The sequence below is a fragment of the Synchiropus splendidus genome, chromosome 4, assembly GCF_027744825.2.
Source record: "Synchiropus splendidus isolate RoL2022-P1 chromosome 4, RoL_Sspl_1.0, whole genome shotgun sequence".
Taxonomy (NCBI): Eukaryota; Metazoa; Chordata; class Actinopteri; order Syngnathiformes; family Callionymidae; genus Synchiropus; species Synchiropus splendidus.
In genome coordinates, this window is record NC_071337.1 from 19538567 (window position 1) to 19551005 (window position 12439).

The 12439-nt window shown below is 44.5% G+C and overlaps 3 protein-coding genes across 4 annotated transcripts; 1 reads left to right on the forward strand and 2 right to left on the reverse strand.

The window, feature by feature from the left end:
- Window positions 1-594: 594 nt before the first annotated feature.
- On the reverse strand, window positions 595-2286 carry phax (phosphorylated adaptor for RNA export). Its single transcript, XM_053863236.1, has 2 exons — window positions 2136-2286; window positions 595-2017 (listed from the first exon to the last, which is right to left on the reverse strand). The coding sequence occupies exon 2, from the start codon at window positions 1997-1999 to the stop codon at window positions 833-835; it is 1167 nt and encodes a 388-aa protein (XP_053719211.1). The 5' UTR covers window positions 2000-2017; window positions 2136-2286; the 3' UTR covers window positions 595-832.
- A 416-nt stretch (window positions 2287-2702) lies between these two features.
- Window positions 2703-7348, forward strand: pmpcb (peptidase, mitochondrial processing subunit beta). Its single transcript, XM_053861641.1, has 13 exons — window positions 2703-2838; window positions 3172-3309; window positions 3531-3617; window positions 3742-3871; window positions 3942-4140; window positions 4212-4291; window positions 5295-5407; window positions 5486-5629; window positions 6336-6496; window positions 6566-6651; window positions 6721-6809; window positions 7025-7100; window positions 7181-7348. Exons 1-13 carry the CDS (start codon window positions 2755-2757, stop codon window positions 7243-7245), a joined length of 1452 nt encoding a protein of 483 aa, XP_053717616.1. The 5' UTR covers window positions 2703-2754; the 3' UTR covers window positions 7246-7348.
- On the reverse strand, window positions 7113-12438 carry dnajc2 (DnaJ (Hsp40) homolog, subfamily C, member 2). Of its 2 annotated transcripts, XM_053861639.1 has the most exons (17): window positions 12247-12438; window positions 11188-11378; window positions 11027-11102; window positions 10851-10949; window positions 10570-10792; window positions 10430-10495; window positions 9675-9766; window positions 9469-9590; window positions 9125-9274; window positions 8974-9062; window positions 8834-8903; window positions 8398-8585; window positions 8240-8340; window positions 7827-7937; window positions 7609-7769; window positions 7359-7441; window positions 7113-7131 (listed from the first exon to the last, which is right to left on the reverse strand). In XM_053861639.1, the coding sequence occupies exons 1-16, from the start codon at window positions 12299-12301 to the stop codon at window positions 7373-7375; spliced, it is 1863 nt and encodes a 620-aa protein (XP_053717614.1). In that variant the 5' UTR covers window positions 12302-12438; the 3' UTR covers window positions 7113-7131; window positions 7359-7372. The 2 variants fall into 2 exon arrangements, with proteins under 2 accessions (XP_053717614.1, XP_053717613.1); XM_053861638.1 differs by lacking the exon at window positions 7113-7131 and having other exon boundaries at window positions 7293-7441.
- Between the last annotated feature and the right edge of the window lies 1 nt (window position 12439).

The following is a 12439-nucleotide window of genomic DNA, read 5'->3' on the forward strand; positions in this document are numbered from 1 at the left end:
TCGACATTCCTACTCGGTTCAGGCCACATGGAGAGACTCAGAGTATATATATATAGCTATTGCTCCTCAGCATCGAAGAAAGCTATGTTTGTTTCCCTGTTTTCCATGTTTGAATTAATCATTTAAAACAGCATCTGACTCATTATTCGGACAGCAGGTATGACATCAACCCACTCTTTGTTGCGTATAGTAAACTTTACAGAGAGACGCTGCTTCGCTGTGCAGATCAAGGTCAGCTGCCGAGTACCGGTAGTTCTTGTTCTGGGCGCTTTCAGTCGATGAGTTTTGAGTCTGGCGCCATCTACAGGCGCACACAAGTATTACGTTCTCTTTTTTTTGCCTTTGTTTTTGAGTTTTTATTACAACTGTGAAAACGTCTATTCCTTCCTTACATGTTTGTGTTTCACAAAATAACGCTTTTCCTCTCAATAAAATATCATCTGAAAGCCTTTTCCCCCCTTATATGTTTCACATCGATTACTTTCCCCATAATTTCTATTGAAGAAAATGTTCAACTGTCACACGATTCTTTTCTAGTTATACAATCTTCTAAACACTAGGACGCAAGATGGAGTAAAGGTTGCACAATGTTAATTATTTTTTTACCAGTCATATTTATTTGAATTCCACATGATATAGTTTGATTAGAATTCCACACCATGTCAGATACTGGACCGAACCAAAATGTAGATCTTTGTGCTTAAAGAAGGGAACCATATTACCATGCCATTTCAGTTAACATTTAAAAAAAAAAAACAAGACACGTTGTCAGAAGACTTCCTTTTGACAACAGAGTGCATTCAGTGTTACATTTGCATATATCCTACAGAGTTCAGAAGACCTCGAGGTCTGCCGAGCTGTAGACCACCGGCGTCTCCTCAGTGCCGGCAGGGACTTCCCTTTGGGTTCCCTCTTCCTCCTCCGCAGGCTCCTCTAGAGACTCCAGCGCTTCATTGGTGTCACTAGCAAAAGTCTCTCTGGAAACGTCGTCATGTTCCTGCAGGTTCAGCGTTCCGATCGCCTGCTTCATCTTCTTGGCAATCACATGACACCTCCGCTTCTGAGCTGCTTTCTTGTTCCTCAGTCCCTGCTGAGATTCCTCCAAGAATATCTTCTTGATTTGTGTCTTGCTGACGCTTGGAGCTTTCTTTAGGAGGTTTAAATAGACCCCACCGGGGGTGCGGCGCCTGCTGCCATCCATGGTGAACAAGCCACCGTTCTCCTCCACTGAGGCCGTCTCGTGCAGAAGCTCGATGGCTGCTTTCTTCCCGGCTATTCTCACAACTCGCTCGATCAGATCTTTCTTGGGCTCCTGCAGCCTGTGAGCGATCTCATCCACCACCCTGTCATCTGGATCATCTTCCGTGATCTCAAACCGACCCTTGATGTCCATCTCCGCTCGGGCAGCCAGTCTTTCTTTCACATGCCTCTTCCTCTTGGTGTCACTTCCTCTACCCACCGGGCCCTGACCTTTCATGTACTCCTCCAGCTGGTCATCAAGCATTCTAACCTCCCCGTCGTCTTTAACCAGCCTCTCCTCCTCCCTCTCCTTCTCCATGATCTTTCTTGCAAGAACATAGTTGTAGGTCTCTACGCTGCGAGTAGACATGTTGATCTCCCCTTCCATTCCAAAGAAACCAAGTTCTGCGGTTACAGCATCCTGACACTGTTCCTGCACCACAGAGCCCCAGATATTGTTCACCTTGCGGCCTCTGGCGGAAAACGGCTCGGGCATGCGGGGAGGTTGACTGGTGCGGGGAGGTGGCTGAGGAGCGCTGGACACTTTCTGACGCTTCTTGCGCCAAACAGCTGCTTCTTCATCCGATGACTCCTCGTCACTGTCGCTGGACTCCACCGTTTTCCCAGCGCTTCTGTAGGAGGCGGCAGGTGCCTGGACGGCGCCTCTGTTCTGGAATGAATGGCCGCTGAATTCTGACGCTCTGGTGCCCATCTCTGAATCCGAGCCTGACCCTGAAAGTTCTCCGTCTTCCAGGTCCATTACAACTGCCGATTAAGACTGTTACAGACAAACAAACACGTCAGGTCACAGATCGTCCGGTTAGCAACGTAGCTTCGCTCACAAACGACACTAGATCGTAACACCGCAGTAAACATTAAACGAGAAAAATACACACCTGCCCGGCTTGTTGTTGCAGCTGAACGAACCAATGAAAACAAAAACTCACCGCATTCAAATGGGTTTCTTATATCTAGGGCGTTGAAACTAAATGACACTCCGACAACCACTAAGTTGCAGCAGGGAATTGGCGCTAAGCTACGACCAGAACTTCCGCCTCCCCACTTCCGCCACATATCAAAACAAGAGTGGCTGTAATATGTAGTTATTTGTTGTTGTTTTGTTCCGTTATTTTTCCATTATTGATGATCGATTTACAGGTTGCTGATCACATTCTTTCTCAGCTGGAGAGAACCTCGTCATTGTGAAGATAAAGGACATCCGTGAGACCATGTTTTTAATTAGCCCTATAATTTCTCTCAGCTACTGTGACAAATGGCCAAAATTACAAGATGATCAAGCCAGTTTTTCAGATTAATAATTTATTCAATCCCCTTTTCTTTTTAAACTATTTTTAAATGTTTTAAATCCTCTGATTTCACTTTTTTTAGCAGTAGTTCGTTTTGACTTGGTTTGCACATTTTATTTTGTAAAAACATTACAGCGTCTCGATTGCGGATGTGTCGTAAGCATTACGCAAGCGGCCGTGCGCATGCGCAATGTGACTGATAAACACCATGGCGGCGTCCTTACATCGTCTCACGTCTGCGGGGAAACATCTCGTTCGAAGACATTTGTTAAAGACGACTTCTGTTTGCCAGGTGAGGAATAATACGAGATAAAACGATACTCGCTCTGGTTTGTGTATCACTTCATTCATTTGTCATGTCTGTCATTTTTGACGTCTTATACCGCTTCATCCACTTTAAGACAGCGAGTGTAGTTTTATCTATTGTTATTATTCGTATTATTATTAGTAGTAGTATTTATTCTCTAGCGATTATGTAACGTTTATAATTATGTATGTCAGTGTGAAACCGTCCAACTTGGAAACATCTGACGTCGCTGTCGAGCTGAAGTTCACTCGTCATCATGACTGTTAACTTTCTGTATCACTCACATGCGGCTAATTCGTGGCTGCTTTGTGTTGACAGTTCACAGGTGGACCACGCAGACCTTTGGCCACGCAGGCCGCTCAACAAGTGGCTTTAAATGTCCCTGAAACGAAAGTCACTACTCTGGAAAACGGGCTGAGGGTCGCCTCTGAGGATGCAGGCTTGTCCACATGCACAGTAAGGTTGCACCACTCAACTCATGGCAGTGGAAAGCTGGTTTTTGAGGATAGCTCGATCATTTAGCCGAACACACACGTTCATACAATTCATTGAGTAGATAGCTAGGAGTTTGAATGTGTCCTTTATCTGTTAACTATTGTTCTTAATTATTACAGATGAAAATATCTACCTACTTTATGAACTTTATAAATGTTGGCTGGTGATCTCACAACTTTCAGGTCGGCCTCTGGATAGACGCTGGGAGCCGCTATGAGAACCAGAGGAACAATGGCACGGCCCATTTTCTGGAGCACATGGCATTCAAGGTGAGAACAATGTCACAATGTATCATATTTTATGCAAAATTGCTCCAATACAGTTGATTTATCCTCACTACTGATCAACTAGCAATGTGTTTAAATGCTGCTGTTCATGTCTATATGATGGCAGGGCACTAGGAAGCGCTCCCAGCTGGACCTGGAGTTGGAGATTGAGAACATGGGAGCCCATCTGAACGCCTACACCTCCCGTGAGCAGACAGTCTACTACGCCAAGGCTTTCTCTAAAGACCTTCCCAGAGGTTCTGCAGCACCATTGTTGAGTCTCCTGGGCTCAAACCAGAAAATCTGATTCATGTGTTTGTGCCAAAGCTGTGGAGATCTTGGCCGACATCATCCAGAACAGCATGCTGGGAGAGGCAGAGATCGAGAGGGAGCGTGGCGTCATCCTCCGAGAGATGCAGGAAGTGGAAACCAACCTGCAGGAAGTCGTGTTTGATTACCTGCACGCCACAGCGTATCAGTCCACTGCTCTTGGCCGCACCATCCTGGGCCCCACTGAGAACATCAAGTGAGATCACAAGTCCATCATCTCTGCCGTAAATCAGCCTCAGCATTCTTATTGTGTGTCTTGGACCTCAGGACAATCAACCGAGGAGACCTGGTGGAGTACATCACGACTCACTACAAAGGGCCCAGAATAGTTCTGGCTGCAGCTGGAGGTGAGTTCTTTTGTCGTGAAAGTTAGGCAGGTATTTGTGACATTGTTACAATAGCGACTGCTCCGGGTGTCTGATGAAGAACTTGTGATACACACTTAAGATCTTAAGTTGCACATGCTTTCATGAGGAAAATGTCAAACATAAACACCTACAACCAAAGTCACGTCATCTCATTTCATAGTATGACTATCACATTATACGTACATGACTCAGATGTCAGCAAAGTAATTCATCAGATTTAACTCAAGTTAACAGAAGGTTGGAAATTGTTGACCATATTAAAAGGACTGTGAGTCGAATTGTGGAAGAAAAAAGTTCGATGAGTTGGTTACAGACAAAAAAAATAGCTTATTGACTTCTTTCACAGGCAACATTTGTCAGTCACCAATTCCAGGTGCACTACACTATAGAGACTAAAGCTGATTCAAGTTGAAGCTGAAATTCAACTTTAAAACCCTTTAGGATGGAAGCACAAAATACAAGAGTTTCTTCTATGAAGAGATTCTTCCTAAATTTGATCTTTCTGGTGTCTGGCATGAAAAATGATTAATTATGATCAACTTATTAAAAAATAATAATAACTAGGTAGTATTTTTTTTAATCAAGTCCCATCTCTAGCTTATGTTCATGCAGGCCCAGGTGTGTTGGAGGGAAACATATTCAACAATAATGTGAATAAGTGATTTAAGCGCATGAACACAACTTCAGTATCTTCATCTCTATTACTATTAACTCTGAGGAGTCTCTGCCTATGTCTCTCGTCACTGTCTCCTCCATGTTCCAGCCTGTCTGCACTCTCTTCTTCACCTCACTTGACGTCTATAGTGATTGTATTTAAACAGGCAGGAAATGTATAGATGTAATTTGTGACCATGTGCCATCTTAACTGCATACAATTGCGATACATTTCTTTTGAAATGCTCAAATGCATTCAGAATAGTCAAGAATCTAAATATATTAATTGAATCATTTTCTGTTTCATTCTATTTTATTGTTATAATAGGCGTTTCTCACGACGAGCTCATCGACCTGGCCAAGTATCATTTTGGGAAACTCCCAGGCCGATATGAAGGCGAAGCTCCTTCTCTTCCTTCCTGTCCCTTTACAGGAAGTGAGGTCAGTGACTGAGCCACTGAAAGAAAATGCTACTGAATATTTCTCCAAGCGTCTTAAGAACCTCGATGTGTTTTGTAGATCCGTGTGCGGGACGACAAGATGCCTCTGGCTCACATTGCCGTCGCCGTGGAGGCAGTTGGGTGGTCTCATCCTGACACCATCCCTCTCATGGTGGCCAACACTCTGATCGGAAACTGGGACCGATCATTTGGAGGAGGAGTGGTCAGTGTTTTACACACTTGAGCGCACAGCACTTCTCATTGGACTGAGCCACTGATCATGTTAATGTCAACTTAAATAGTTAAAATAAATCAGTGATTATGTAAATGAATCAGTAAATGTAAATTCCTAAGTTCTTGTAATTCTTTAGTCACTGTTTGGCACCAACTGACTCACTTAAATGATGTTTAAAGTACTTTTGCTCCAGTTATTTAGTAAATGAGTTGTATTAATCTGCAAAAGTCTGATTTCTGGACCCCGACTTGAAAACAGAAACCTATGAAGATGTGTTGTTTTGACTCTTTTCAGATAAAACTAGAGAGGCACTCAAGAAAGCAAATACCATACCTTACCAAATTGCTAGTTTGCACCTTCATTTTTAGTTTTTTACTCAATATTATTCCCCTACATTGATTTTATCTATGCTATATTCTTGCCTGCAATGAGTTTAACAAAAACAACAGGTAGCAACTGGGCGACATGGCACTGGAATTTGTCACATTTTTTAGAACATTCGGAAATCATAATGAATTAAATAAAATAACTTCTAAGCTAGCTCATTTCCTTAAACACTACAAGTCTAATTGCAAAATAATTTCAACCATATACAACTTATATTGGACCCAGGAATGACCCCTGATGGACACCATGTGAGAGAAGTGCGTGTTTGCTCTAAGTGTACACGTTGCATGTATTTGGGTGGTTCCAGAACCTGTCCAGTAAGCTGGCCCAGATGTCCTGCCAAGGGAACCTGTGTCACAGCTTCCAGTCTTTCAACACCTGCTACACAGACACGGGCCTATGGGGCCTCTACATGGTCTGCGAGCCCGGGACTGTCGCCGAGATGATGCACCTGACCCAGATGGAGTGGTGAGTCCCGTCCCACCTCAGTTCCGTGAAGCGGTGAAGATGCTGGTTCTGACCTTCTTCTACTTGCAGGATGTCACTGTGCACCAGTGTGACGGACGCAGAAGTGGCTCGAGCCAAAAACTTGCTGAAGACCAACATGCTGCTGCACCTGGACGGTAACCAGCGTCTCAGTGACATGCCCCAAAAACATTTATCGAGGTTGTGATGCATGTGTTTGCATCCAGGATCGACCCCCATTTGTGAGGACATCGGCCGGCAGATGCTGTGCTACAGTCGCAGGATCCCTCTGCACGAGCTCGAGGCCCGAATTGATGTCAGTACAAGTCAAATGTTGACACATTTGCAGCAGTGTGTAGTTTAGTTCTGTCCTGGTATCTGCTTGTTGTCCAAACAAATTGTGAATTACATTTGCAGAAATTCTATTTACAACAGAAGAGCAGTAACCAAATTAAAAAAGTGAAACAAGTTCTAATTTATCAGATAGAAATTTTACAAGATTTCATCTAATATTACGTGTTTCCTCCTCAGGCCATCGATGCGTCCACCATCAAGGAGGTTTGCACCAGATACATATACAATAAAGCACCAGCCATCGCAGCTGTCGGTACGTCCACAGGTTTATCCCATCTAATAATCTGAAAAGAGAAATCAACGATACAATAAGACAATTCCCTCAACCCGCAGGTCCCATTGAGCAACTGCCAGACTACAACCAAGTGTGCAGTGGAATGTTCTGGATGAGAAGCTGAGCAGCACCATCAGTGGACAGAACACACCAATAACACTCAGTATTTAAGTTCATCCTTTAATTTTTTTTTATTATAAAATAAAGACATCACAATAATGTTAAAATAACACATACTATTGTCTTTGTGGTCATTTTTTACTTTTGGCTGCCACTTGCTCTTGCGCCGCCTTCTTGGCTTTGACCATTTCCACCAGTTCCTGTTGGAGCAAAGCAAAACTGAGGTTGGCCACAAAGTTCATCATGGAACAATTACAGTACATGAGTGACTGTTATGGCTGGAAATAATATGCACTTCTGTGAAGCCAATGCACTGTGTCCTGGAGTCCACCTGCCTCTTTCAGAACCAGCTCAGGTACTTCCTCACCTTGTACCTCTTCATACAGTCTTTCTTGTTCCGTCCCGGCACGGCGGCTGCGATCTTCTCCCAGCGCTCAGGTGTGCTGACCGGGTACGTCTTCAGAGCTTGTTCCAGAAGCTTTTGTTCCTCCGTGGTCCAGGGGGCAGTGTTGCCATCGCCACCAGAACCTGAGGCAGCAGTATGTTAGCGCTGTCATCTACTACTGTGAAGCACACATAACTCACCATCAAACCTCTCAGATGGGACGGCATTGTCCACAGTGGGTGCAACGGATGTGTGCTCCTTCTTAAATTTCTCAAAGGCCTTTTTATTGATCTCATCTTTTTGCCCAGGATCTGAAAACGACAATGTAAAAAGAGCATCAATCTGAGTTGAGATAAATTATAGAATTCAGTCATTGGCTTCAGCTTGTTCCCCAACAGAGGCTGAAGTGCAAGAGATGGGTGACGCCCACAACAGGTCCATCACACTTGCATGTTTTTGAACTGTTGGAGGGAACCCACATAAACATGCGGAGAAACAAATGAACAAATCTAAAACTACAACTCTCTTTTTGGCTTTACAATCCTGACTAGAGATCCAACACAAATGTCTGTTCACGCGTGCAAGTGGACATGAAACAGAAGTCTAAACTCACCGAGTCGTTGAAGCGTCTTGGCCTTGTTGATGACATCTTTGGCCGTCCTCTTGATGCTGCTGCTGGAGTGTATGTTCATGTAGTTGGCGATCACCTCCCACCTGCGCCAACACAACGTTAGCGTCCAAACCTTCGGCCCAGGTGTGACGTCTCTTTACCTGGCGTTGGTTCCAGCAGGAAACAAGTTGACCGCTTTGATGAGCAGCTGTAGATCGTCTTCGTTCCAGCCCTTGCCTCCCCCTCCGCCTCCTCCTCCACCGCTGGCCTGTTCACTGTTCCGAGCGGCCTGCTGGGCCTGAAGCTCCGCGTCCCGGTCCTTCTGGATCTGAGCGTTCACCTCCAGCACCTGAGGGCCACATAAAGAACGGTTGAGAGTGAGAGCTGACACTTGACCAGGAAATCATTCATTTTTAAAAGAGCAAACTTTTCAGTTACTGTTATCAGCTACTATAGTTTCTACTATAATTTTTTTAACAGAATTAAAAACGACTCTTTCACTTTCTTTTGTAAAGTTTTGTCCAAAATTCTACATAAAATATATTTTCTCCTACGATATAAAAATGAATTATAACATGTATCAAGTATAAGCAGCACCTGCTTCTGCACGGCCTCCTTGCTCTCCTCTTTAGAACCTGAGGCCAGGACTTCGTTGAGCGACTGCAGACTGGAAGAGAAGCAAACGTTCCACATCAGTCCAAACACTGTTGTTTCCTATTATCAAGCTTCAGGCTCACCTGGTGAGCTCGAGCCGGTCACAGAGCTTCTCCACCTCCTCCATCATCTTCACACTGTCGGCGTCGTTGTCAGCAAAGTAGTTCCAGGTCTGAGACAGCAGGGGGAAGCGTTAGAGAGCCCGGCTCATGTTCCAGAGCAGGGCTTGCTCACCTTGCAGGCGCTTCTCAGCTTCTGCCTCTCCTTCTTGATGGCTTTCTTCTGGATGTCCTTCTCCTTCTTCGCCAGCTGCGCCACCTGTCGTGCCTCCTCTTCCTCCTTCTCCTTTGCCAGGCGAGCCGCCTCCTGCTCAGCCTGTAGGGCCTGGAGATCACATGTAGGTCAGAGACCTCAACAATGGTGTGGTTTTCTTACCATGCTGCCTTCGGCAGTGTACTTGAACACAAGTCAAAAAGATGCAATGAGGGGATCCATGACTTCAGCGTTCATCAAGATGCCAGATCACATGACCAGCTGTAGATGTACATAGATGCAGTGAGTGAAAAGCCACCACTCACTCGCTCCTTCTGCTCCTGCTCTCTCTTCTTGGCTTCAGCTTTGGCCTTCTTCTCAGATTCCTTCCTGGCTTTTTCTTCCTCCTTGAATTTCTTTATCCTAGGATCGCAGCTGTACGCCGTATCTACAACACACCCAGAAGATCACTCCCCGCCTCTTCTTCTTCTGTCATCCATCATTACTACTGAAGTGTGGGTGTTCTCTGTACCAACTAATGTTCGTATTCTGTTCATCTCCTCCTTCTTCCTCTGAGCTCTGGACGCTCGATTCTGCTTTTCAATCCATCTCCTCTCGTCTCGGCTGCACAGGACACATCCAAGTCGTACGTGATTCAGCAGTCACGTGATACCTCTATTTGACAGTTTAAAGCTTTGGTTCGTAGATTTAAAATGACTTGAAAACTTCAAAACAAAGCTCCTTCCCTTTCTATCTTTCCTCATTCAATAGTCGACTGTTACTGCTATTCCTCAACTTTCACCTCTCTGTTCTCAAATTTGCTTTCAATATTATCAACATTCCTGTCCTGATTATTGTTGGTTTTCCGCGCTCTTGCTTGACCTTTCCCCCCCCCCCTCTTTCTTTCATGCCAGTCCTCCCTCTGATCTTTAACGTCTATAATGCTCTTCTTATTTTACTAGGAATTTCCATTTCCAACAATCTTCCTGTTGGCCGCTTTCCTATTCTCTGCTTACTCTTTACACATTACTGACCTTTGCCGCTCCATTGCAGCAATTTTTGTCAAATGATCTTATATTTTGTGACCTTTGACCTTTTGCAAGGATTAAGTTAACATTGACGGAACATTCCCAGAGAAAGAACTGTGTTTTTCTGTCTCTGACATATTTCTGGAACCAACTCTTAAAGACTGTCTAGATATTGAACATAATTTCTACATAATATGGTTCCTGAAATTTGTTCAAATTTCTTTTTGTGCACCTCTGAAAAAGAAACAGATCGTCTCACCATTCAGCTTTTTCTTTCTCTTCCTCATCCAAGTAAGAAAATTCCCTCCAGGAGTCAAAGTTGTACCTGTATTAAAGGCAAAGAATCAACCCTCCGACTTCCCTTCAGCCTTCAGACAGTCTCTCGAGTCTTGAACTCACCAAAAGGAGTAGAAGTTGTCCACTTCCTCGAATGATGACTCCATGCCTCCGAGTTTGGGTACATGTTTCTTTGTCGACCAGCGAGCGTTTCTGTCGAACACCGGGGAGAAGACATCGAAGAAGTTGTCTTTGCCTTCAGCCTTGGAGGGAGCGCTGTTGTCAAAGGTGGGATCCACACTGTCGAAGGCTCGTCTCTTCACCGGGTCAGAGAGCACTTCGATAGCTGCAGCAAAGAAAGATGTATTCAGGGACCAAACTTCAACAGTATCAGTGAACTTTACCTTTTGTGATGCAGGTGAAGTAGTCGTTGTCTCCTTCCACAATCTGCTCACCAGCTGCTTTCCGCTTATCCGGATGATGCTTCAACACGATGGATTTGTCTGAGGCGACGCAGCACAGCCCCTGAGATTATCGCCCCTCAGGCAAGAAGCAAGACAGTGGGAGGAGGAATACTCACGAGCAGCCTTGATCTGTTTCTGAGTTGCTTTGTACCTCAGGTGAGGCAGACCTAGCACAGCGTAGTGGTCTTGGTTCTACAACGCCGAAGAGGAGATACAGAACGAACAGATTTATCATCCGTCCCAGCAGCACCCTGAACCAAGCGCTACAGCGCTCTACCTTCCAGTCTTTGGGGTCAAGAGTTCGGAGCATGGGGTACTCCTCCAGCTGAAACTCTTCATCCTCAGACTCCTCTGTGGACTCCTCTTCTTCCTCCAGCTCCTGGTATGAAGTAGACACATTCCTGTTCCTCCTTTTCACATAGGCTTCAAACCAACGACCCACTGGCTCCACCTGCACCTGGACGAAGGCTGACACAACAACACCGGGATCAATAGTGATATGAAACATGCTGACATGCAACTTACTGAAAATACTGTGCATGACTGACAGATCATTCATGGAGTTTAGATCAACAGTCAGCGTTGTCAAATTGTCCTCACGCTAATCCAATATCATATGTGTCTCAACACATAATTTCATACAGTATTTTAAAATGTCATTTCTGTATTACCTCATTATACTAATGTCTGACTTTCAAAATGTCATTTTTGTTCTTATTTTGATTACTCCTTTATTCCCTCAGGAGTCAGGGGGACGCACTAATCTCAGCTACTCAGGGTGAAAGGCCAGGGACACCCTCAACTTGTCACCAGTCCACCCGCATTACAGTAAAATGCATTTACCACACAGACAAAGTGGCTTACAGTTGGTTCAAGGATGCAGATCTTATCTGTGAGGTCACATTGGCAACCGCACCAAGACTGAAAATTCTTACTCCATCGTTTTTATGTTATCCCCGCTCATCTTATATAATATAAAGCAAAAATAGTGCATCATATGAATATGTTTTATTAAGAATAAAAGGGTTCATATCATACCCAAACTTCAAAATGTTTATTTTCAATTGCTTTATTTGCACAGAATAAAAAACATTGAGACAACAGACAAGTAAACTATTGAAAACAAAAAGTCAACTATTATAATGTTGGAATTGCAGGTGAGAATTATCACGCTTACAATAGCACCTGCAATTGTTGAATATTTGTAACATTGGCGAGAGGCTGACTGGTATGTGATTTTAAGCGCCATGCTGATAAATATAGCAGCAGTCCTGATAGGAAATAATGGTCAAATAGCTTAGCCAGCTAACTCCCACTGACTGCGCTCGCATCTTACCGGCAACAGTGGTAAACACAACCGTCTCTTCATCGTCCGGCGCCTTTAGCAGCATCTTTGACTCTGGACTTAGACGATCATTCAACAGCTAAAACTAAAACGTGATAGCTTACTAAAGTGCTTCTGTTCTGGGCCCGCTCGTGAACGCACCACATGGACCGGCCTCCTGTCACCCCGCAAACAAGTCCGTGTC